This window comes from Diadema antillarum, unplaced genomic scaffold (assembly GCF_040938485.1).
Source record: "Diadema antillarum isolate AM-2024a unplaced genomic scaffold, OU_Dant_1.0 seq00000694_RagTag, whole genome shotgun sequence".
NCBI classification, from domain to species: Eukaryota; Metazoa; Echinodermata; class Echinoidea; order Diadematoida; family Diadematidae; genus Diadema; species Diadema antillarum.
Window position 1 is genome coordinate 381,376 of NW_027271599.1, and position 26,957 is coordinate 408,332.

The 26,957-nt window shown below is 38.5% G+C and overlaps 1 protein-coding gene across 1 annotated transcript in view; it reads left to right on the forward strand.

Moving 5' to 3' along the window:
* Positions 1-23,727, forward strand: part of LOC139737516 (dynamin-1-like) — a 68,919-nt gene extending 45,192 nt beyond the window's left edge. Inside the window, exons 12-21 of the mRNA XM_071648186.1 lie at positions 1,619-1,673; positions 5,054-5,065; positions 6,549-6,662; positions 7,596-7,705; positions 8,094-8,229; positions 8,936-9,085; positions 10,734-10,790; positions 12,764-12,936; positions 18,408-18,566; positions 19,013-23,727. Of these exons, the coding sequence (XP_071504287.1) occupies positions 1,619-1,673; positions 5,054-5,065; positions 6,549-6,662; positions 7,596-7,705; positions 8,094-8,229; positions 8,936-9,085; positions 10,734-10,790; positions 12,764-12,936; positions 18,408-18,566; positions 19,013-19,085 (1,039 nt within the window). The 3' untranslated portion in view covers positions 19,086-23,727. The remainder of the gene's footprint in view (positions 1-1,618; positions 1,674-5,053; positions 5,066-6,548; positions 6,663-7,595; positions 7,706-8,093; positions 8,230-8,935; positions 9,086-10,733; positions 10,791-12,763; positions 12,937-18,407; positions 18,567-19,012) is intronic.
* Positions 23,728-26,957: the final 3,230 nt, after the last annotated feature.

Genomic DNA, 26,957 nt, shown 5'->3' on the forward strand with positions numbered 1-26,957 from the left:
AGGTGTCAATTCTGTGTGACTGCAGATATGATCAGAACAGAGTATGTGTTCTCTGTTTTTTGTTTTATTTTGTTTTTTGTTTTGTTTTTGTTTTTGTTGCACATTCACGTTCCACACTTTGTACTTTCTCTTTGTGGATTTCATTCCTGTCAACGGTTTGTAATGTGCAATGCATTGTACATTTCATTCACAACTGTGCAATATTACGAGACTTTATCCTCTTTATTTGGGGAGAAAACCTCTAAAGAATAAAAAGAAGATGAACTACTCCTTTCATTCCTCACATAAGTTGAATGAACTGTAGTTTAGGTATTACATTTTGTTGTCAAAAAGTAGAGAAAACAGATGATAACATAGAAATATGGAATTTTGTAAATAAATATAGTAATTTGCGTAGACTCTTGCACATGTTTCTTTCTTTAGCAGCAGACTGAAAGAAAAGCAAACAAACAAATTCCTTACGCTATATTGGTGTATTGCAAAATTTAATTGCAGAAAGCACAAATTCATGTCTCCTATTACATTTTCTCTTGTCTTCTGGTGCACAATTTCCGACATTTAGTTAACAAACTTTATTCGAAAGGCACAAATGCACTATTCATGTTGACTTCAGTGGTATTCCAGTGATAATATCAATATTTATTGATTATTACATATGTTCAGTCATAAGTTGATTATTTTTTCTTCTTATTCATCCATTCATATTTGAGTGTGTACAGCAAAAATGACATCTCACAATCGTGTCACTTTGTTCCAATTTCAGGAGCACTGTGTAAATGTATATGTGTATTCTTTTTGAATTTTTTGTTGCTATTTTCATCTCATTTTTCTGTTGATGTTACATCAGTGCACAGAATAAAAGTGATGGTCATCAGAAAAAGAAACTAGGAAACCAGGTAAAAGCTAACAGTATTAAATGTTTGCCAAACCATCGTGTTATGATATGTACCTGTTCACAATTCACAAGTGCAGTGGCTCTCGCCAAGTTTTGTCACAGTGTTGTTGGCCTACGTGATGTCTGCTTTGTCCTTTGCTGTTTTTGTTATTTTGCCTAATATTCTGTGCTGTATTTTTTTTTTCCTGTTGTTTTTGCTTTTACTTTTCAATCTTTTCTAAAAAGTTCTAAATCAAGTTGCCCTAAAGCTTCAAAGCTTCACAGTATCTTCTACTACCATCCACGTATTGCGGTTGTAGGTCCTCACTCTCTCAGTTTTCTCACATCCGCCTCCATCCTGTCATGCTTCAGCCGATTCTGTATGCCATTGCTTTGTCATAACCATCCATCACTGTGCTGTGCCATTAACAAGGGAGAGCTTACTTGTATGAGTTCATGTTTCACGTTCATCTCTCTCTCTCTCTCTCTCTGGATATCTGTCACGTCTTGATTTTTAACACAATCACGCCCGTGAGATGACTGTGCCATGTGTATGCTCAAGCTTGACCATGGGGGCGCCATTTCTCTGTCAGCTGCACTCTGCATTCACTCTCTAGGTCTTGAGTTCACAAACTTGAATCCATACATACATACATACTGAACAGCAACTTAGTCCCATCCTAGTGTTTTGCTGTGACCTCCCGTGTAATCTCCCTTGCTATATCCCTCTGCATGTTTTTCCAGTGCGGCTAAAGCAAAGAGGACGGGCCGTGATCAGCAGAAAAAAGTTCCAAATCAGGTACCGTGACTGCCCCCAGTAGAGTTAATCATGATGATACATTGCACACTTACTGGATATAACAACAGTTTAAGGGGAATTCCAGACCAGTAAAATTTTATTCTGATCAGAAAGAGTATAATTTTTTTAGCACAACAGTGAAAATTTGATAAAGATTATAAAAGTTAAAGAATTATGATGTTTCACAAATTTTCACAAATCAGTTCTTGAACAGTCTGTATGAATATGCCATGAGTGACTTCTGTATGAATATGCCATGAGTGAGTTGTTCATGTCATCACCTCACAACTTGCCATAATATAAAGTTTGTACACAAAATCTTGAAATTTCCAGTTTTTTGTTCAAACACAATTATGCTCCCGTCTTGAATTGTAATGTATCTGACTGATCATAATTTTGCAGTTATTTAGCAAGGTGTAACATTTCTATTTTACACTTTTGAAGCAGAAAAACTGAGTTATCATCACTTTTTTTTTTTGCAAGATTAATGGAAAATTGTGACATGATGACATCATCAACTCACTCATTTGCATATTCGAATTTACTGTTCGAGAACTGTTTCGCAAAAATTAGCTAAACTTCACAATTTTAGAACTTCCCTAATTTTTATCAAAGTTTTATCAAATTGTCACTACTGTGCTCATGAGATTTTACTCTTTCTTTTCAAATGAATAAAATACCTGGTCCGGAATTCCCCCTTTAAAGTCCCCCCTGTGCATTTTGCAGCCTAGATGATATCGATGCAGCCTAAATGATATCAATAGGACTCATTCACAGTGCAGCTAAGCTCCTTACAGTGCATTTTGTCGCTTAAATTCACCAAGAGCTGATGGGTCAGACCAACACCAAAAGTTAAAAAGTTAGTGCATGATTTTAAGGATTGACAGTGTGCGTCTTGTCATCAGTTTATGCATTTTTTTTTTCCCAGTGGAAGAAAGATGACCATCTCTACTTCTCCCCGACTGGGGAAATACTTTCGGCTGAAACAAGAGGACACCCATTACATCACAAACAGATTCATGTTGTTGAAAAATGCTTTATTGAGTTGTCAAAATTGCTTGAAGACAAGAGTCATAATTTTGCACAATAACAGACATGCTTGTCGTCAGTTTGAATTACTCTGTTTATTCATTTTTTTTCCCCAACCAAACCTACAGCTGTATAATGGGATACTCAATGATTTGCGGGGCATGACTGTCGCTTGGCTTGTGTACTAAACCCACATACAAATAGAAAAATTGAACCGAGATGGCCATCTTTTGAACCATGGTGAAAAAAAAAAATGCAGATGAGTTATTCTTCTGTTGTATTGTTAATTTTAAGCCTACTAACTGCTTTATTGTGAATTGTATTCTCAAGAGGGGTGGGCGGTGCTTTCTTGCACATAGAAAGCAGCTTAACCGCCCCTTTAAAGGAGAGTTCCACACCAGTAAGAAGTTAGTCTGAAAAGAAAGAGTGAAATTTAAATAAGCATAAGGGTGAAAGTTTGGATATAAAATAAGGAAGTTAAGAAATTGTAAACATTTACAAAACATCTCTCAAACAGTTGATATGAATATGCAAGTTAGTGAGCTGATGGCGATACCACCTAGCAATTTTTCATTGATCATATTTAAAAAAAAAAGAATATAATTGTAAATTCAGTTCTTCTGATTTAAAAGTGTAAAACATTCTTGGCTGAATAAAATCCAAATATTGATCAGTCAGTTATATGAGGATTTGAAACTGGCGTATAATTGTGTTTGAGCAAAAAACATGAAACTTTAAGATTTTATTGACAAGTTATATGGCAAGTTCCGAGGTGATGACAGCAACAACTCACTTCATTTGCATATTCATATTGACTGTTAAAGTACAGTGTCCTGAAAAAGGAGTGAAACTTCACAATTTTATAGCCCCTTATTTTTCTCAAATGTTGATCAAATTGTCACAGTTGTGCCTGTAAAATTTTACTCTTTCTTTTTAAACTAACCTACAAATGGTCTGGAATTCCCCTTTGCTGTCTTTGTGTGTGACTTGTCTCAAATAACGTAGTGGTAAATTAGAGTTGCCCCAAATTGATTCCTAACACAACTTCCATTATCTATCCCCCAACATTTCCCACAGGCATTTAAATTTGAAAGTAGTTTAATTTGAAATATGCCTTAGAAATGACACCTGCCCCTTTATAGTGCTCCGCAAATATTCAAAGCTGATTCTGCAAGTAACAGATGTGAAGAAACGTAATTCACTTCTACCTTACAATCATATCTGTTCTTCTCTCTCTTTTTTAATCTGGATGAAGGAATATGGCATGAAGGTAATCCCTATGCAAGCTGTTAGTTTATGAGTTTCTTCTTTAAATCTCATTTTTTAAGTTTCTTTTGTTTCTCATCTTTTTGAACTTGGTGGGAAGAACAGGTACCACTGTGGCCCAGAGACATATCAAGAGCCATTCTAAACTGAGTGTAAAAAATGCTTTCCAATATTGTGCACCGCATACTGCCTACTAACACAGACAACACAAATAGGTCCAGGAGACTCAGATACCCACCAAAGCCTAGAAGGCTTTCACCCTTGGTTGCTGCTGAGTTTCATGCTAAAAGGCATAATATTCTTTAAAAAAGAAAAAGGTTAATAAATGGCTGAGTACATCAGTGCACCTAAGCGTATCTCATGTACGTAGAAAGAGGGAAATTGTTTTATTTCTCTTTTCCTTTCTCATGTACAGACATTTATTTAAAAGTAGAATACTTTCAGAAAAGTAGAGATCATGTGTGTTAGTGGTGCAGTCATTCTTTCAGAACACGTCTCAATATAAGTAGTCAAAAGTGGATGAAAATTATACACTTTCTTTTTTCCACAATTTTAAAACATCTTATTGATTTCAAAATATTTCTTTGATTTCCTGCAACAGCAAAAAATCATACTGTAGATATTTGTTCCTTTTGTCCTCACCTGTTTCATTCCTAAGACTCAACAACTGTTAAATATTCCAAATTACCAAATTCACCAAATCATCCATATTTGTATTCCCCCCCCCAAAAAAAAACAACTTTAATAATAGTAAGAAAGCTATCTCTGAATCACCCTTATAAGCACATTGTACTAACTTCCTGATTTTTTTTTTTTTGAAAGAGAAGAAAATGTGAGCACCTCGAAGGTATGGAGCAAAACTATCACCATTTTTGATAGTCTAGAATCATTTTAGTATTGTCAGAATGCTTTTCTCAAAATTACTTTGTTAGCTCACAAAAGCATTTATGTGCACAAAGTCAATATGAGAGCAAGCCTCTTTTGCAAAGACACACACAGCAATCACAACCTAAAGGTTTTCCTTGCATTTTCATCGAAACTGTGATCATGATATGACGAACCATGTGACTGGGCTGTGACTCCAGGATATAAACCCAGTAAGTTAGAAAATGACCCCCACCCCCATATACCCACTTTATCTGAGATTTAACATGGTAAACCTCAAGAAGATGATGAAACATGGCAAAATAAATAAATGAATAAATAAAATAAATAGAAAAATAGATTAATAAAGGATAATGATAATAATAATAATAATGATAATAATAATAATAATAATAATGACAGTAATAATAACAATAATGATAATAATAATCAAACCTGCGGAACAATGCCAAGAATGCCTTGCAGGGCCCCGTTTCATAAAACTTATTATCAGTGGCAAGTTGTCATAGTTGTTATAAGCTACTGAAATCCTTGCATCTGATTGGCTAAGAGCAAATTTGTCATAGAAATGTGGTAGTTGTCACTGATGAAAAGTTTTCTGAAACGGGACCCAGATGTTGAGAGGTAAAGAAGTTCAGGATAGATGTAGAATAGACAAGGTTCCAATGACGTCACCAGGCCGTGCTGAGGGGCAAAAACTGTGTACGGGGTCCCCCATACCCATGGGCAAGTGTGTAAGCATTACACCCCATGTGGCATTATTGTGTGTGATTTTTATCAGGCCAGCCTGGCCGGCTGGTATGCGGTGCGCATATTGTGTGCTAGAGCTTTGCACTTATTACACACATGATTTGTTGTTTGCCCCTCGGGCAACGCATCATTTGACGTCACGGAACCTTGCTGTAGTATAGGAGCATGTGAAGGTTATGACCTTCGTGAAGAAGGAAATATATTAAAGAATGGTCACATTGAAAGGGGCAGGGTGTCATCTCTCAGTCAATATTACAGAAAGAAAAAAAACCAGAATCAGATATACATGGCCACCTCTGAATTAGTCCATTTCTTCTGGCCATCGAGTCCCTTGGTCTTGCCTAGTTGCTGTGATATCCCAAAACTCGTCATAGATATTTTGGCTGTCAATTAAAGAAAATAATTGTGAAGAAGATGCTCATGATTCATGCAGTCAACTTCAGTTTCTGTAGTTGTTTGATAGAAGATGGAAGGTCTAGTAAACTATAGCCTAATCTTTGCCGTGGGGCAGACTGTAAACTAATATGTAACATTTCAGAGTGAACCTCCTAACTCAAACCAATGAATACTGTATGTCTGTGTGTGCATATCATATCAGAACTGTTTCTAATATCTGTTTGCAAATTCCAGTTCCGTCGATATTGGTTATCTTTAAGTTGCCTTTTCCCATGAAATTGTTGTGGGCGGCATTATAATTATTTTGCATTTTTGATAACGTCCCAACAAATCCTCTGAATGAAGCTCAAAATGCATGCTCACTCTGAACAGGGAATGCGGAATTGATAATTACAATTTGGAACACCCCTTGCCCCACCCACCTCCATCCCACACCAACCCCCCTCCGCTTCCCGATGCCCCATAATACCCCTCAACCAGAGATACAGAATAGATCCCCTGTGTGACATTTTGAAATGATGCACTCTCTTCCGATTGGCTGCTGCGCAGGTCATCAGAAAGGGCTGGATAAATCTACACAACATCAGCTTCATGAAGGGCGGGTCCAGAGACTACTGGTTTGTGCTGACCGCCGAGTCACTGGCCTGGTACAAGGATGATGAGGTGAGTTTCCTCGTGGCTGACCGGTCTTCCTGATTTCTGCAGGAGTCACTCTGGGCAAAAAAAAAAAAAAAAGAAATAGAAAAGAAATAGAACAACTTCATGATAATAATGATAAGGTCTTATTTATCCAGGGTAGCCTCTTCAGTGTTGCCACTGCTCTACCAGAGGGCCCTGCCATTATAATTACCCTAGCATTGCCAGGTACCCATTTATACACCTGGGTCGAGAGGGACATAGTGGGTAAAAACATCTTGTCCAAGGATGTAAGCACTGGACGGGAATTGAACTTGGGTCCTCCGATCGGGAGTCGCAAGTTTTATTCACTGTGCCACAGCGCTCCCACACATGTCTTGACAAGAAAGTATAAAAAAATGTCTCTCTGACTCGGGGAATGTCTTTTTGCTTAAAGTGAGTATCTCATTGGCTGTGAGACTAGATGGGGACCTGGTCGGGACTCGAGTCTTGCTGATGGCGGAATGGTCACGGAGATGTTTCTTAGAGACTAGCATGGTTTCCAGATTGAACATGTATGCTTTTTGTGGAGGTTTTTTTTTGTCTCCAGCTGGTCTCTGAGACATCTCCTAAGTCATGGCCAAGTCACGGAGATTGATATTGTCTCTGAGGTCTCGAGACATCTCCATGACCTTTTGGAGGCACATTGGTGACCAACCATAGATGTCGTAACGTTGCATTGCGGTCTCTGTGACCTACGGGCGAAAAATAAAAAAATAAAAAATTAACACCTTCTTTGGAGACGTCTTGGAAGTTGCCCTTGAGTTGCCGTCTCGTTGAGAGAGTAAGCCATTTTACATCTTCCTGAGTCGCACAAGTCACGACAGTCGTGGCGATGTCTCCTCTAGTGAGATAGGCCCATCAGGCTTCTGTTACTCACACAAGTTCCTTCTTTCTCTCAACTCTTTGTGGCTCTTTTAGGAGAAGGAATTAAAATTCTTGATGCAGCTGGATGGACTCAAGCTGAGGGATGCCGAGGGAGGCTTCATGTCCAGGAAGAATGCTTTCTCAATCTTTAACCCAGACCAAAGGTAAGAGACAATCCCATGGTTTCATAAGGGGGGGGGGGGACTATTTGCAAAAGTGCACTTTACTGTCATCTTGACCCGACCCCCCCCCCCCCCCCCAAAAAAAAAAAAAAAAAAAGAAAAAAGAAAAAAAGAAAAAAAAAGGGGGCTCTAGCAAGTTTAGTTCGTGCGAGCCATAAGGCCCTTCTGCCGGGTAGGCAACGATTTCTGTACTGGTTTTGGTGCTATTGTGCTGTGTGGGGCATTTCTTGCAGCAGTCATATCAGCTATCAACCAACATCCTCAAGAACTGTTTCTTCATTTACCTTAGGCAGTATGATATTAAATTGTCTTATTATGAGTCGCTGTTCTCGTAGACGTTACTCGGCAATCAACCACTTTCCTTCTATAGGAACATCTACAAAGATTACAAGACCCTTGAGTTGTCCTGCCAGACATCGGAGGAGGTGGACAGTTGGAAGGCATCCTTCCTCAGAGCTGGTGTCTACCCGGAGCGGAACAAGGAAAATGATGACGAAGATGAAGTGGTTTGTATCTTATTTTTTTCATCTCTAAGTGAAGTTGTTTGCATAAATGAGCATGTGAGATGCGTATAGTTTCGAGAGTCACTGCTTTTCTGGCTTTAAATGACTGTTTAATAGCACACTTCATTCATTGATACAAGTGATTTAGTTTCGCTAAATGATTTTGAACTGTTTCCGATCTTGCAGTGGAATGAGAAAAAGGCAGAGGAGATGATAAGATTTCTCAATGATATGGTCCCATTTGTCTGGGGTGGCCTATGTAGTGTAACCCTTGTTCTCTGAGAAGGCTCGTATATTATTAACATTACCTCATTGTCACCAGGTACATGGTCATTAGCTAAGGTCAAGTCAGACTCAGAGGGAATGTGTAGCATGTCTGTAGACTTGACGGCCACAGTGATCACCCAGCTTACTGCTGCTATAGTACCTGCTAATACTGATTTACAAACTAGACACAATAAAAGTGACTTGTGTCTTCCTATATAGTCAAATCTTCAAAAGTTCTTGTCTTCAAGAAGAGTTAAGTTCAATCTGGATGAGTGCTTTGCATGTTCTTGTCCATCCACCACTGCATAGCGTAAGAAAAAATAAAAAATAGCTTCAGTTCTACTTTTCCATTTTGAAGTCAATGAGATGCAAATAAGCGTCTAAATTTACGTCCGAAGTAAATCCAAGGTGTCCAATGTGTTTTGGTGGTGTTTTACTACAGAAAGGGAGTGACAACCTGACGTCCATGGATCCACAGCTGGAAAGGCAGGTAGAGACCATCCGTAACCTGGTTGACTCCTACATGAGCATCATCAGCAAGCAGATCCGGGACCTGGTCCCAAAGACCTGCATGTGCCTCATGATCAATGACGTAAGTTGTCTCACCGGAATATCTGTTGACAACCAAGACTTTGAAGAAAATGGGCTCATTGCACTTGCATTGTATATGGCAAACATGCTAGTTCTTTTTTGTGTGTGCAGTAAAGCTCCACTAAAGATGAGGAAATATTATACGAATAATTTATGAGTTGTGAGTGCATAGGGCACGAATATCGCACGAGGCGCGAGATGAGCCACTGGTCTATTCAACAAGGCGCGTAGCGCCGCGTTGAATAGACCAGTGGCGAATCCCGCGCCGAGTGCGGTATTACGTGCCCCAATGCACGAACAAAATCATAAATTATTCGTTTTATACAACACCTTGTCCACAATCACAATACAAAATTAGCGACCGCCAACTCAGGAAGGCCCAAAAATAAATGTAACAATTAGGCAGAGAATTGTAAACCACCCTGTGTACTGCTTTCAAACACTCGTCATGATTCGACCACACAGTCACAGGAATCACAAACTCCGCAGGGTCTATACCCATTCTACGCTAACGTTAGATCGAGTTAGGCCTGACTGTTAAGCCGATCTGAGATGTCGGTAGATCTAGTAGTAGGTCTAGACTTTGTCTATTTCCGAAAATGATTTTGTATAAAAACACAGAAAAATAATCAAATTACGGTTTCTCAACTTGAAATGAAGTCTTGATTTTGGGATCACTGTGGTCCACGTGGCAGATCAGAGTCAAAAGTAAAAACACAGCAGTAGGTGTAAAGGCTGCGATACATGCAACAAGCTAGGTAAAGTAACTGCGCGTACACGTTAACGTTGCAGTACTCCGCCGCGCCTGGTCTGTGAGACTTACCGGAAGCGCAGCGCAGCCGGCCAGCACGTACACTGTACAATGTAGTTTGCTGGCGCTTTGCTACGGGTGTGAGCCACAGAACTCTGTGAGCGGCCATGCATTAGTAGCCCCCCGCGAAGCCGTGCTATAGTACCTTCGAGCCGTGCAATAGGCCCATGCCAGGGGCCTATTGTATGGCTGTCACTCTCAATGAGTTTGATAGGTATTTTCTATTGAATGTCATGTGGCATGTTCTTAGCCAATCAGAATTCGACATCATTCTGAGGTGTTGTATAAAGAGAAATATGTCTTCTCTCCTACTGCTCACAGGACAAAACAAGCAAAATTTCTTCTTTTGAAATGAGATTAGTAGTTCACTGAAATAGGGTGTTACTATATTGAGGATTTTTTTTTTTCTTACGATAATGAAGTTTAATGCAGTACCTGAATATAGACAATTAAGTACTTATTGCCCATTGTGAATGACCTAAGAATATTTTGATTTGAACAGAAATTATGAGAAAACAGACATTTCACATCAGCAGTGAAGAATATTATGAGATACCATTCATGCTATGATTTGGAATGATTCTGATTGAAATTCCAAAATTCTTTGAAAGGTTAGACAATGCATGCAGCCATTTTAAAATTTTGTCAGAAAATTATAAGTGATGTGAAATTTTGTCTGACTCTAGTGTACTAGCTCATCATTACATCTTCTTGTATTGTTTTTAGAGGTAAACATACTGATTAATTTGATAAATTGATTTTAATGTACTTATTCTGTAACATCTTTATCACCTTTGATTCACTCAAACATGTTCTCTCATTCTGTTTTTATTTCCAGACCAAAGACTTCATCCTTTCAGAAATGCTCGCTCATCTGTACTCGACAGGAGATCAGGTAACAAAACCAGAGTGCAGGGATCAAAGAACTTACCATGATTGCTAGATAACACAAGAACAAGTACTACACCATCACATGTAATTTCTTGCATTTATTTGTAAGTGACTGTGTTTATATTCATTTTATTAATGAAAATTACCCCCAGAGTAAGGCTTGGAGGCAACGACGCCCTGGTCATTTTAGTCTTCGGATGCCTCAATTTAGGACAACTTTACGTAACAAAATAACCTATAGGATGTGGTTGTACTTCATTGAGGGGAATTCCTTTGTGCATCATACTGTAAATGTTTTAATTCTTTTTTTCATGTTTATTTTTTTTTTGTGGGATGTTAGCACTTTGGCAAGACATTCAATACAGCAAACTTTTCACTTTCAATCAATCACTACAAATGCATGGCATCATATGATTTCTAGAAAAAAAAATACTGTAAGAAAAGCATGTATTGCTTAAAGGACAAGTTCACCTTCATAAACATAAGGATTGAGAGAATGCAACAATATTAGTAGAACACATCAGTGAAAGTTTGAGGAAAATTGGACAATCGATGCAAAAGTTATGAATTTTTAAAACTTTTGTGTTGGAACCGCTGGATGAGGAGACTACTACAGCTTGTGAGTCATATGCGTACAACAGTATAAAGAAAATGTAAAAGAAAATTCAACATATTTTCACTTTTTTCGCATAATAAAAGAGCTCTTGACTTGCCTCTTTCTAAAGGCAGGGGGAATAATATTGCCCATAACATTTGTCGGTAACGAGTCAGGGGAATGTGTACTTTTTTCAAAAGATGGAATTTTGTGAAATTCTCTTTATATTTTCCTTATATTGTTGTACGCAAGTTATTCATACACTGCAGTAGTCTTCTCATCCAGCGGTTGCTGCACAAAAATTTTAAAAATTCATAACTTTTGAACGGATTGTCTGATTTTCCTCAAACTTTAAATGATGTGTTCTACTAATATTGCTACATTCTCTCAATCCTTATGTTTATAAAGGTGAACTTGTCCTTTAATGGATTTGCAGATAGAAGAAAATTGAATAAGAGGTCAGTTTGGTTATCTCTCCCCCTTTACTTTTTAAAGTGTTTGCCACATGACAATATTATGTAATGATAGGCAGACTGTTGCTTACCCTGCGGCAGTGCTTCTCCTGCCTCTGGATATTGCAGGGAATATTGCGTCTGAGCGAGAAACATTTGGTGATTTCAAGTTTGGTGCTAGTGCTATTGCTAGTGCTATCTCAGCACTAGCATAGGCGATAAAACCGAACTTGAAATCACGTCGGTGTTGGGGGTTGACCTCATAATTATGACGTATTTCCGGTTGCTGGTGCTGGGCTCGGTGTTGAATGTCGTCTGCTGAACCGAGCTCCGCCGATTGTGTTAGCGATTTACATGCTTTTTCGCCATTGACTAACACTAGCCCCTAGGGAGTAACATTTTCGTCATTTCAAGTTCGGTGCTGGTGTTAGCGTTGCCGTGCGAGACTCATATTCACGTCCATAATAGATGCACGTTTTACGTGCAAAGTCTGTGCTAATGCAGTGGTCGCCCACGTAATGTACACGAAAACTCTCGACACGGCTTTATAAATCCGAGCCTGGGAGCAAAATTAAGATAGTTGTATTTTGGGGAGAGGGTAAAATTTGTGGCATTTTAATCTGTCTTCCTCACTATGTCTCTAAATCTAAGCAATTTTGTCTACATTTTTTGATATTTTACTGTAATCATGCACAATCACTTTTTTTCATCGCGCAATTCCCGCAGAGCTCGCGGTGCTGTGATTCCAACACCTAGTGCTGGTGATCGATAATTTTGATCGGTATCGCCTCGTTAATCTGACCGTCGGTGTTGGAGCTCGATTTAGCGCTGTTATACGGCGGCTAGCACTAGCAGTGCACTAGCACCGAACTTGAAATCACCCATTGTATTTTGAGGCATGTTGTTATGATTTTATGATGTCCGTTTCAGGCGTCCCTCATGGAGGAAAGCGCGGACGAAGCGCAGCGGCGAGAGGAGATGCTGCGCATGTACCAGGCCACCAAGGAGGCCCTGCGCATCATCGGCGACATCAACATGTCTACCAAGTCCACTCCACTGCCCCCGCCCGTGCAGAACGATGACCTCATCAAGCCGTTCAACGGGTGAGTACAGCCAGAGAATGAATGTGGTGATACAAAACGTCCCGTGAGTCAAGTCTTTTTGGGACGATGATGTGACATGATAGGCTAGACTTTGTTATGGTAGAGTCTCTGTTTATATACATATATATGAGGTGAAGGTCAGTCATATGTTGGAGAGAATTAGATGGTATTCATTCGGATAAGTATTAAGGAAGTTGTCAGGGAAATCTGCTAGTTTGGATGTATTTTTCTTTCTTTATTGCTTAGATTGATTGAGGATCATTCATACGTTGTTCCCAGGACAGTTCTAGTGTAGTCAATGACAGATTAAATTTGTTGTGGCTAGGATTATCTCATAATGTAATACTGAATTTGTAAAACAAATTGTCTGTTTGCCAAATACTGTTTTAGGGGCATATGATAACTGTGCTGTGGTACATACATAAGTTACTGTACCCCAGGTGACTAGCAATAGGCAGCAAACAGTATCAACCAGGCACATTGTGCCATATGCTTTAATAAATGAATGAATAAGTTACTGTTGATTTTTGAGTTAAAGGACAAGTTCACCTTCATAGACATGTGGGTTGAGTGAATGCAGCAATATTAGTAGAACACATCAGTGAAAGTTTGGGGGAAATCCAACAATCTGTTCAAAAGTTATTAATTTTTAAAGTGTCTGCGCAAACACTGCTGGATGAGAAGACTACTACAGCGTATGATGTCAGATGCGTACAACAATATAAGGAAAATAAAAAGAGAATTTCACAAAACTTTACTTTTTGAAGAAAGTGCACATTTCTTCAACTTGTTACTGACGTATATTAAGGGTAATATTATTACCCCGGCCTTCTAAAAAGAGAAGTCGAGTAACCTTTGGTTATGCGAGAAAAGTGAAAATATGTTGAATTTTCTTTATACTTTCTTTATATCGTTGTACTCATGTGACATCACAAGCTATGGTAGTCTTCTCATCCAGCCGTGACTGAGCAGAACCTTAAAAAAAATTGTAACATTTGAACGGATTGTCCAATTTTCCTCAAACTCTCACTGATGTGTTCTATTAATATTGCTGCATTCACTCAACCCTCATGTCTATGAATGTGAACTTGTCCTTTAACTTGGCAATATCATCAATGAAAATATATTCAGCATGTGGTGAGGGTGAAATGAGAGAAGGACAGTTTATTAACTAAAAGGGATTTAGCACATTATGCTATGACATGATGCTGTCATCTAACAAGTCATGTTATCATCAGCAAGGTAGATGAAAGCAGCATAAGGTCATAACAGCCATTTTGATAATGACACTTACTAACAATCTTATATTTTAGACTATAACTGCATGGTAGAGGATTACATAACTCCACATAGTAGCATAGGGGATTCTATGGGTGAAAAAAGAGAGCAGTCATACCCGGATGTGTTGGTAATCACGTGGTATGTAAATCTTGATGAGACCGCCAAATATCGATCACCCGATTTGTAGATTTTAACATTCTCCAGCCACCAAGCTTTCCAATGATACGTATATGATTTCTCCCTCTTAAGATAGCATGCAAGCATAGAGACCGTGGACTCTGCACTGAAAGATTGCAGTTGTGTGTTCATATGGCTTGCATAGCATGTGTTGCATGGCCACAGCACGCATTAATGCTCGAAAGTTGCACCGCCACAGTGGACCATGGCGACACCAAATAAAGCGTGTCGATAGAGCTGGTCCTATTACTATCCTACAATTGTATGTACACTTCCCTTTAAGTGCACAAAGTAAAACATGGTGCATCAGGTAGGGTTGAAAGATGAGCCTCGGGAGCGCATTAAATGTACACGATGCATTGCTGTTTTTATGCCCATATATGACACGTATTGTCTCTCGCTTTAAGAGACAGAGCATCCTACAGACCACTCTTTGATACATGTGCCGTTTTGTCTATCTAGTCCCAGCTACCCGACACCGTCAAAGAGGTAAAGAAAAAGTCCAAAAAGTCCTTCCTCTTCATCTGTCCTCACACATCTATTGTCGATAAGCTCTGTTATTACATCCTCCTGTACAGATTCGAGACTGATATCCTTTCTCACTCAGTCACGCTTCATCTTGTGTCACTCACTCTCACCAAATGTACCAGTTACTTCAAATGTAGATAAATATCCACTCTCATAGTATAGCCACTTTTTGCTGTACACTAATTGTGTGCTGTGTTCTGATTGTGCCTGCCAGCATCTAACTCTCGTTAGAGCTAAGCTTTTTTTTCACCCTCACCTTGTTCTCATCTCGGTAGCAAGAGAAGCCCTGTCGGTAACCAACAAATATCTCAAAATATGCGTCCTTTCCTGCAAAATCTGCTACCACCAGCTTCATAATGTTTCATGTAGGCCAGAAAGTTAGATGTCAGTGCAGTAGTTTGAAGTTTCGATTAAAGTTTCCAACTCGCGCCTCTCTTCTGAAGGTACCAGAGGGCGATGCCCTGAAAGTGCCCTCGTAGTTTCACAATTTTTAGAAGAATATTTCATACTTTACTTTCTAAATTATGTCCAAATCTTGATGCAAATTTTACCTCATATTAGTGGCCAAATTGCTAGTAACAAGTATGAAATGCATGTATGCATGATTACTATTTTTTGCTAGATTTTTTCTTTAGTACATTTGCAACGAGGTACCAGTTATAACAAGGTAAAATTAGTAGTCTTGGCGACCCCATTATAATGAGCTTTCCCTGTAGTTGGGTTTGATTCTGTCTTCCACAAACATGCACACTTAGAATCGGCCGAATCAATTTTCAGAGTTTAAATATTTCTTAAATGAGGTGTTTTTTCTTCATTTTCCCCCCAAACAAGAATGAATGGAAGAACTCTTTTCCTTTTGATCAATTATCATCATTATTATTTTTCTTTTTTTTAGGGGGAGGGGATGGGGCAGGTAAATGAGAAAGTCAATGGGGTAGGAGCATAAATGTTACCTTAAAAAAATTTATGACACCACAAATGGATCATAGATTCTCATTCTGTTGCATTCTTTGTTCATCTCATCTTGTGAAGATATTGTGGAAAGTTTTATAAAATCACCAAGGTGTTACTGCATTCACCATTCAAGAAAGCTTTCTGTTTTTCACATTTCTCATTCTGACTCTGTATACTAGACTGCATTGCAATACAACTTCAAGTGAAGTCACATTGTATGTTTACATGGTCTTGACCATCAAACACTGAGTTCCTGCAAGGGCCTTTAATGGATTGATGTGGATTTTGAATCATTTGCATCATCACAGGCATTCGTGAATTCATCGGTAGGAGTAATCCTGCCTCATAACATTGATCACATCAAGATAATTGTGCACCTGTTGAGTCTAACTGGAGTAAAATTGCTTGTGTCTTTCTATTAATGTTTGAGTGAGTGGAAGGTACCACTTTATATATATATATATATATATATATATATATATATGTATATATATATATATATATATATATATATATATATATATATATATATATTTTTTTTTTTTTTTTTTTTTTTTTTTTTTTTTTTACATTCATCCTTTAGAGCATGTTGAATATTATAATCCTCTTAAATCAGTGTATCATTTCTGACCATTGTAAGCAAGAGGAATTGATTCCTGTCAGGAATATGAAAATTGATTTGTGAGGCATTACTCAATTTAAAGGTGTTGAACAGTTTATAATTAGAAAGATTTAGATCCACTTAGTGTATAATATATGTCACAAAGGGTGCGTTCGAGCGCTCTAAAGCGAACCAAAGCGAACTGAACCAAACTGAACCAAAGCGCACCGTACCGAACTTGCCAGTTTTGGAGCGTTTGAGCGCTAAGTGGAGAAAGCGTACCTCACAAGTTATTTTTAGAAAAGGTCACGCTTGTTTGTAGCAAAAATGCCATTCACCTGGCGCTTGAACTTCTTACAGCTGTCCCGAACAAAGAGAATAATGTCTTTGCATTGTGACGTATGCGCATGATACGCGCATGCTTTACAACGAACTTTTGGTACGCTTTGGTACGCTTTTGGAGCACATCGGGAAGTGGTCTGCTTTTGGCTCGGTACAGTACGGTACGGTACACTTTAGGAGCATTCGAGCGCTCCTCTGGCGTGGGTACGGTAAGGTACAGTTCGCTTTAGGAGAACGCTCGAACGCTCCCTTACATACTTTAGAATGATTGTTGTGCACTGTAAATGGTACTGGGGAAGAATGTGTGGGGAATTAACAGTGTCTTTGAAGTCAAAGACAGCCATACACTATCTGTCTGAGTTATTCTATGTAGTTAATCTATCAGCAAACGTAGTTATTGGAATAATCTTTGATCACTTGTAATGAGTTGTGTCTTTGAGTTATTCTGCCCTGCAACCTAAATGGCAAATTTACCTAATGATGAGAAATTAGAACTGTAGCATGAGTAGGCTAGAGAAGAAAACTTGACCATGGGTCTCTTTGTAGTAAGTTATGCATTCCAATCATCCTGGAAAGGTAGATATTAAGAATGAATATTTGAAAGTTCTTCTTATGGGTTTATCTTATCATGTAAGTAGTATGTCTTGCTAATTGAAAACATTAAGTCACTGTGCATTTGAAAGTTATCCTCAATTCAGAGCCAAGAATTCTTCTAAACTGCGCAAGCTGTGATGACCTTGCGCAGGAATACGGAACACCAAAACCTCCTCAGTGTTTTCATACATCTACAAATGTATATAACATTCTTTAATCCAGCTGAAATACCACTGTACTATGCTTGTTCACAAAGTAAACAAAAGAAACAACTGCATTTCATACACACATTTTATTTTCATTTTATGTAACATAGCTAGTGTGTAAATGCAGAAGTGGTTGTAGACAGTTACATTGTATGGGAAGAGTATACAGCATAGACTGCTGACATAGGCACATGTGCTTGGTTTACAGTACATTTCACAAATGCTTTTGATTGCTTGCTGTTTGGGATGGCTTCTTGGAACTACCAAATATCTTTCATCTTTGTGGATTTGTATAATACCCCTTAATGAGCTCAGGAAAGAATTTGTGCTCATACAGGACTGTATAAAGATGCTATTATACTCCATGGTATTTTCTCATCTTGCTGTATTGAAAACGATAATCATTGAAATAAACAATCCCTTCCCTTTTTTGGGGGGTGGGGGGGGGGGGGGAGTGATAAGAATTTGAATTATATACTGAATGATCTTATTCCAAAATTATGTAGACTTTGAAGTCTTTGGCACTTGGCATCATTTCACAACTCAATGTGTGCTCCTGTGTTCATGTCATCTCACTCTTACCAACATACAAAGATGCACCACCAGGCAAATCCCCTTCTCACCAGAATTATGTGTCTCACCTTTTACCAGGATCTCGGCATATAACCAAATATTTGCTGAATGTTTAATCAAAGTTAGTTATGCCACCAAGAATTCAAACCACTTGTAATGTTTCCTCTTTAATTTATATATTTCTGTTTTTGTAACACCAACATTTGTGCTTACAGATCCTCAACTGCCCCATCATCTGGGAACATGCCGCGCAGACCAAACCCCCGACCGGCAGGTAACCATGCCCCTGCACCCTCAGTGGGATCCAGACCCGCCCAACCCAGTATACCAGGTAGACCTGACATGCCATCTAGACCAGCCCCGTCTGTTCCACGGTGAGCACTCATGTTGTCGGCATCCTCTGTCTCTCTCACAAACTGGCCAAATCTGTCAGACACGTCTTGTCCTTTCGATATGTATTAGAATGTCTTTAGAAGCTCAGCGCAACATCTCTGACTCCAGGGGGTAAATTTGTTAGCTAGTCTTGTTCTGGTTTTTAGGGCATGGAATTGTTAGGGGAGGGTCTTACGGGAGGTTTTCACTCTCTCTGGGTCAGAGAAATTTCCCCATTTTGCTTGACCTCCTGATTACTAGACAGGCGTTGTATCCACTAGAGTACCAAGCCTCTGCCCAACAGCCATAGTTGGCTCGTATCCATTATAGATGTGGGCACTGCATATTTATTCAAATGAATGATTTCTTTCCTCAAGTTATTTTTATTGCCACTGTTTGACACAGTCCTCCAATTATTATTTTTTTTGTGTGTGTTTGTGTTGCACAGACGTCCGGAAGCTCCATCCCGGCCAACTCCCCCAATCCCCGACAGACCCGCGGTTCCATCCAGACCATACTAGGCTGCCATGCAGACAGCCACCGATAGGACGGGGGAGAGTCGCACAGCACTGCAGACCAGATGCTTTTGCAAAGAGGGCATCGTCCTGACATTTCCATGGCAACGGGAGGACCATCCCTCAAAGAGTATGTGCAGCTGGCCTGCAGTGGAAGTGCACCACCAATTCTGTTAGGAAGGTGAGCCTGGCAGGAACTGATGTAGACATGCAATCCCCGTCTCGCTCCGCTTCTGCTGCGATAACACTTCCACGCCACACTTCCATCCCATGGAGCCACAAACAAGCCACCGATAACCCAGTTTTTGCATGCCACCCTCACCCCATCCACCAGAAGTCGACATGATGATTCAACTCTTGTCTTTACACCGTAGTCATGTGATCAACGTAGATGCGTCGGCTGCAAGTTTTAACACTGTATTTTCTCGCGATCAGGTCATACGGATGAGAGGCAGGCCTGTTAGAGCTGGAACATCAATTGAAACATTCACTACAAGTTGATCGCCTTCCTTTACAGTTTAACAGTATGACCGCTAGCAAGAGTTAAACCCTCAGCGATGACATTGGTGTAAGTCGGCAGAAATTCAAGGAGTGGCAACATCTGGATTGAAATGCCGAGAACTGAAAAGAACCTCTGATGTCCAAAATGTCTGTGAATTCTGTAGAAGCTCAATCGATTTATTGGGAGAAATAGTTGCTGTCAGGTTGAAGAAGTCACAAGTGTCTTGCAACTGTTTTTTCTTTTCGTTTTCATATTTTCAGGAGCAGCCATATCACCTCATGAGGCTCACAAAAGCGTAGTACGAAACCAAAGTGAGGCATTATATACTTAACCTGTGTTTCCCCAAGAATACTCCATGTGTATATACACTCACACTGTTTTTCCAAGTGTATGACTCCAAGAAATTTTTGGGACTTTGTACAAAAGCACCATGCAACAATTTTTTGCTTGAATGGATGGGGATGAGCGCTATCAAGTCAGTTTTGTTTTTTCCTGTTGTCTTTCCTCAAAGAGTTCTAGAGCTCGATAGTTTCATTTGGAGAGAAGTCAAATAGTCTGTAAGTTGCTTGCCAGACTTCACGAACTTGAGAATAACAGCAAAAGTCCAGGTGATATAGTGAAGCACATCTGCTAGTACTTTTTGCCCTCTGGTTTTAGATCAATGTAGGGTCTCTAAGATTTTTGTTCAAATGAAAAACGTGGCATAATGGAAGTGTCCCAGGTAAACCTGCTGTATGCAAATGAAAATGTTATGTGATATCATTGTCAATTGTAAATATCAGATAACTATTCATGGGTTGTAAAGTTTGTTTCATAAATGCTTTTTATCATTCATCCCTGAAAACAGTTACATTTGTCAATGTCTATATGTAGGACAGTACAGTAGCCAAGTAGTGTGTAAGATTTGATGCGTTGAATGTTTAATGTACTGAGACACTGTTCTAACTGAAAATGAAATCAATGATTAATGGGAGTTGTTTATATGTAGTGAACCCAGCCATGTTAACGATGTACATATTCCCTTTTACATTGAAAAATTTATATACAGGTCATATTGTCAATGCCCATTCTGGAGAATTTATCATTGAAAATTTTACAAAGACTCATGTAACTCACTATCCTTTGTGGTTTTGGCAAACTTTTATCAGTGGTAACTTTGGGAGTTTGTTTGTGTTGGATTGTGTGCATCGTAGGGTGGCGAGGATGTTTGTGGGAAGTATGAGCCCTTTGCTTTCATCTTTCCAAGCAGTAGTAGTCAGGGTCTGTGTGTTGGAATAGTGTCTGCTTTCCTGTTCTCAGCAATTCATACTTCTCCATATTCATACTTTGATATTATTGATATACAGAGTTATTAAGGTGGTATATGCTGTATTAGGCATGTCATTTTTGATTTTTTTCATAAAGAGCAGAATGTCCTGTAATTGTAGTGATATATGAGGCTCGTAACGCACATTTGTTTAACTCTTTTGTGGGTGTAAGACTATAATACTTGATTGGTTGTGAGGTATGGAGAAGCAGTGTAAGATCAGTGAGTGTGATTGGAGTGGAGATCAAAGTAATAGATTGTGCTTGTCCGGGGAGGGCGAATTTACAGTGTCGAAGTAATGTGAATGTGGCGGGAGAGAGAGCTATGTGTATGTCAAGATACACAAGAGATATAATATGTGATGACTATAAAACTCATTCCAGGTTCCCCCATGTGGTGATAGAGTGATATTGTCTTGGGGATAGCAACTGCAAGGTAGATAGAGAAGAGAGGACTTGAGAAAATAGTAACCATAGTAAAGTAAAATGTCCAGTGCTGATGATTCCCTTCATCTATGTTTAATTGGGATATCTAATTTTAATCTTATTCCTGATATTAGTATCTGCATAGGAACAAGGATGAATTTTTTTCTGCACCACAGATGTAACCCATAGTCCTTAAAGTAGGGGTATATGATACAGTTTTTGTTAGTTGTTATTAAAAGCAGAGAACGGAGCATTTAAATGAGTGCGACTCCTGAAGTAAGCCTGAGATCCCCTTGTAGCGAGTTCGGAGCTGAAAAGACGCCAGCTTGGCTGGATTATGCCATGTTATCGCATCTTCAGCCTCCAATTTACTTATAATATCTATAATGACTTATTTTGTAGAAGAAGTGTTGTGGGATATTGTCAAATCTAGTGTGATGAATGTGTATGTATTTATAGCACATTTTTCGTAGCCATTTTGTAGCCCGTGTCGGTGTTTCCCCTGCATTCTTGTGCCCATCGGTGAATGGTCTGGCTATAGCTTTCACTCCATGTGCAATTCCCCTCCCCATTTGACTTACCTTTGTGGCTACCCAGTGAAAAATAGTGTCGTAGTTTGTACCTGTGCATGTAGACTTTTGGTGCATTGGAAAACATTGTTAGCGATCTTTTAAATTCTTTCCTTTACATATAGGTTACTTTTTGATCATAACTTTTGTTTTATTTTTCATTTGGAAAGAAGGTAGTTGTCTGTGTTTGCACTCATCATCACTGTCTGCAGTGTGTACACACAAAGCATCTATGCTCAGAAGGAGTTTGCAACTCCACCTCTCGTGAAATCAGTAGGATGCTTGAATGCGTATGTTTAAATAGTAATATTTGAACCGTGGTTGAAACCATGCATTTGGTGTATGCGTGAACGGGCCTGAACTTTGCTTTCACATTGGCGTACCTCTTGAGTTTGTACCAAATGAAGCCTTCCACTTGTAAATTTTCACTTCTTTCTTTGCCCATTCCATTAGTCCATGTTTGGAATACAAATTCTGTGTTTGAGCGCAAGTTAGTATCACATTGTGCTGTGTAGGGCAGCTTATATTATGATTATCTATGGCTCCCATGTAAAGTAGAAAAGACGAGCATGTTTCATCATCCATGATGTACTGCAGAAAATTCAGTGCTTGACAATTTGCTCTCTGTCCAGGAATGAATGACAACGTGTTTACTGCCCACAGGGTTTGGAATTGCTGTTTGCCTGCTGGTCTAGGGTTATAATGATTAAACAACAACAAAATGTGCTTGGGTAGCTTCTAGTTTGCACATGTGACCTCTCAGTTGCCTGATTGGAAAACCAAAAGTGTGCACTCCTGCAACATTGATGAGAGAAAGGGTCAATTCCTAAAGGGATGGTATAGTTTTGGTTGAGATCGAGAATTCAGATTTTGATTTTAGGCAAGATAATTAGAAACCACATACAAAATGTTAGAGCATAAAGTTCTAGAGGAATTCAAAGTTTGTTTTATGAAAATTGGTTTTTAAGATGGTTGAGATATCCCCCCCCCCCAAAAAAAAAAAAACCACCCCCAAAGTAAAACAAGTCCTAATAAAAGGTGGGTCCTACCTTTTATTAGGACCTCTTCATTTTTGGATGTTTCAGCCATTTTGAAACCAAGAGTGCTCGGCGTTAAAATCCTCTCTGTTGGTTTCATTCTCCTTATTTGATACCACTTATGAATGACTAGGGTGACCAACATGTTTGTTTGTTTATTTTTACTGATCTTTCATGACTTCACTCAATGTATTTGTACAAAGGCGAGCGCTTTCTTTGAAAGGGAATTTTTGTAGACTTGTCTTTATGAGGGTAGACTTTATGTAAGAAAGGCATCGTTATGTGAAATTGGCACTCCCCACATGTATGAGTATTCAAGAATATGCATTCAGCAGTGCAATTGAGCATGAACTTGGCACACGTAGGGCTGGTAGAAATTACGGAAGATGAGGCACCTCAATTTTCTAGTTTTTACTTTTCAAGTTTGATTCTAATTTTTTTCTAGGAGAGAGGATATTTGCTTTGTTGGAGTGGGACAGTTTGGTCATGTTTTCACATGACTTCTCTCATTCTCCTCAAGATGAAGTGAAAAATAATGTCTTTGAGATGCTCACTTGATTCTCATTTGTTTATGTACTGATGCATTTTCTTTGTTTTTTGTTTTTTTGTTCTCTCTCTCTCTTTCATTCTGAGCATTATATCTCACCATATCACTAAGAGTGTGTTTATTTGACCATAAAAAATTGGGACGATGTGAGGTAATGCGCGTTGATGCAAGGTAATGTGAGCTAATGCTGGTAACACCTCAGATTTTTCCTCACTAGGAACAAATCGGGTAATTGGCGATGCAAGGTGATCTGTTGTCCACATCTTAGGTGGTTGATGCAAGTTGTGGGAAGCAAGGTGTGGGAAGATTTTCAGTAGAAACAGAGCAGGTAACAAAATTTTTGATCTGCTGGAAGTCTTGAATTCTTACCAGGAGACTCCGCGTGTTATTCAATTGATTATGAGGCAGTGCACACTTGATCTGATCAGTGACCTTGTAATACGCGACTCTCCTGGTTCACTACATTTTGCAAGTTTTTTCGTTATCACCCTGCATTACTCAGCATCACTGTGTACAGTCAACCTTGCCTGAGTCGAATTTATTTGGACTGAGGAAATACAAGCTTCGACTTAGAGAAAATTCAACTTATGAGGGATAAAAAAATCAATAGAATATAAAAAGAAGAGGACTGGCAAAGATCTTCGACTTAGGCGAGTTCGACGTAAGCAAGGTTGACGGTATTTCATTGCTCAGGAGAAACAGTTTGGGTAGTAGTAAAATCCGAGATGATGCAGGTGACAAAAATTTGTGGTAATGAGAGTTAAAGAAGGTATCCAGTATAAACACAATCTAAGAGACAGAAAAGTCCATGAAAATAGATCTTAAGAGAGGGAAAGAGAGCCAAATATCAGTTGGACAAGCAAATGAAGTGAAAACTTAATTATCAACACATGCAAACAAGTATCATTGCTAGCTAATCAAAGTAGGTCGAGTTTGTGATTTTTATATGAATGAATTAAATCATGGTCTGTGATATAAGTGGCAACCATCATCTTTGTGTGAAAAAAACACACAACATGGCAGTGTGTACATGTAGGCCTATTTTGCTCGCATCATGGTACTGAAGTTAGAGTATGCGCAACAGCAGTGTATGTTTATTATCAGCGAAGAATGTAATGTGCTTCCCCCTGTTAAACCCAACTGCCGCTATGTAGCTCATTTAGTCTCAAGATGTTCTTCTTATTTATTCATTATTTCCTTTCTGGTGGGACAGCAGTAAAGAAGGATGTAGGTTTAATGTATAATTGCCCCCTCCCCCCAAAGAGTGCATTCCGATAATAAATGGTGTCCCCTATTAATATTCGTGGTAACAGCTGTATAGTGATGAGATACTTTAACGTGAGCTGAGCAATAAAGGTTGTGGAAAAGATATATGATTATTTATGTTGAAAAAAAAAGTATATTCATTGTGGTAACACTTTCAACAGTGTTAGAATAAATCATTATGTAATGTGCAGTAAATCCTTGCTGTTTGTCTTTTGTTTTGTTCTTGAGTCAGAATAAATATTTTTACAAATACATGACAGAAGACCTTGATGTCGATCCATACCATTGTACATAAGCAGTTAATGGACTATATTTCATGGAGTCACATTTGATTGTTGACTTTAATCAAAACAATGTTTTTTTTTAATGTATTATTATGAAAAGCCTTTTATGCTCAGATTATTTCTCATATGCCAATCACGTCTTCAAATTCACCAAAATAAAGTCATTATTGGTACATTAAGGAAGTGCATACGCAGTGAAGCTTCAAATGGATACACTAAAAAAGTAGTAATGGCTAGTGAGCATATTTTGATTTTTTTCTTGTTCTTTCATCACAACTTTGTATTCTTGTAGCATTTTATACTGAAAAACTCACATACAAGCAAGATACATAGTATACTAATAATGAATGTTTATGAGTGCAATGGACAGAATATTTCATTCGGTGAAAGATGAAATGTTTGATCCATTCAACTCGTCTGCTCCTCGTTGAATGGATCATTTCATCTTTCACCTTATGAAATATTCTGTCCATTGCACGAATGAAAAACATTTATTATTTGTTATATATAACGCCTAAAATAGATCCTTGTCATATGATGCTTTATTAATTTAGATATGGGAGAGAATCTGAGATGGCGAGAGTGCTCACCGAGCGCTTTACGCTAGCGCGCTGTCGCATACACACACTGCAAACGCAAGCATTTAACCCGCGTAGTGTTCCGGGCTCTCAGCGAGTGTGCAATGGAGCAAATCGTTTGGATCCAAAATTGTATGGTAAATGGAGTCACAATTGCACGGATGGTGACGTCACAGTGAAATGGGCCGAATGATCAATGTCAAACAACCAATCAAATGACAAGGATCTCTTTAGGCGTTGTATAATATTTCAGTTAATTAATGGCACCCAATGTTTGGCCACAATACTCGAGGACTCCAAGACAAACTTTCACTCTTAGTGATTAATCTCATACATGTACTTACTTTACAAGGGAAGTTATAAAAGCAAGATTCCAACGTAATTTTGGAACTAAATCTAGTAGATTGCACCAAATAGTGTCTACGCACTCTTCTGTTGGTTATTAGAAGTGTTGTTGGATGTTGTGTATGTGGTATTAGGCCTTATCAAAGAAAGAGAATAATATTTTCACATAAATCTGAATTCAGACTGAAATTGGCTAATCTGAATAGAAGAAACTACTGATTTACAATTTTTTCCTCACTTAGCAATATCTTGCATTCAATTTTAGCAAACAAGACAAAAGAGAGAATTTCAGGATAGGGACGAAGTAATGACAGCTTTGCTTCATGTCTGCATTTTAGAGTTTTCTGAGTTTTCTGTTTCTGAGTTGGCGTTGAGAAAAAGGAAAATTTCTAAGTATGCTTATACAATGTTGAGAAGTTCTCAGGAATGCACATGTGAGAAAAAAGTAGGGAAATGGAATGAAATATTGGAAGTAGATAACAAGATGTTAACTTTGTCCTCTGTTCATTTAAAAAGTTTCAATCGTACAATCGAGACTCAATATTATACTTTTCATTTTTCCATTTTTCATGAGACAATATATTTGAATGCCTTTTTACACAAAATTAAGAAAAGGACAATCCTAACGGCTCATTATGTCACCAAAGCCCAGAAACAACTCTCCATTCATTTTGTCAGTGCCCAAAGGTTTTACCCCTATGGCAAGTTATGTAATTTTATTGATGAATAAAAGACAAAGAAAACAAATACGTTTTCAATGTTTATGTTTCTAGGGAGCAAATAAAAATCAGAGGCTAGATGCATGTATAAACTTTTTTATTTCTTTGCTTGAAATTTTATATTTACAGGTGTAAATTCCAAGAAGTAAATTTAGCTTTTGAACGTTTCTTGGCCTTGGTAAAATGTAAGCAAAACAAACAAACAAACAAACAAACAGAGTACTGGATAGCCCAAAAGAGGGGGGAATTGGGAACCCACCTTGAGATGTGAAAGTGAATAAATATGGTTTTTAAATAGAC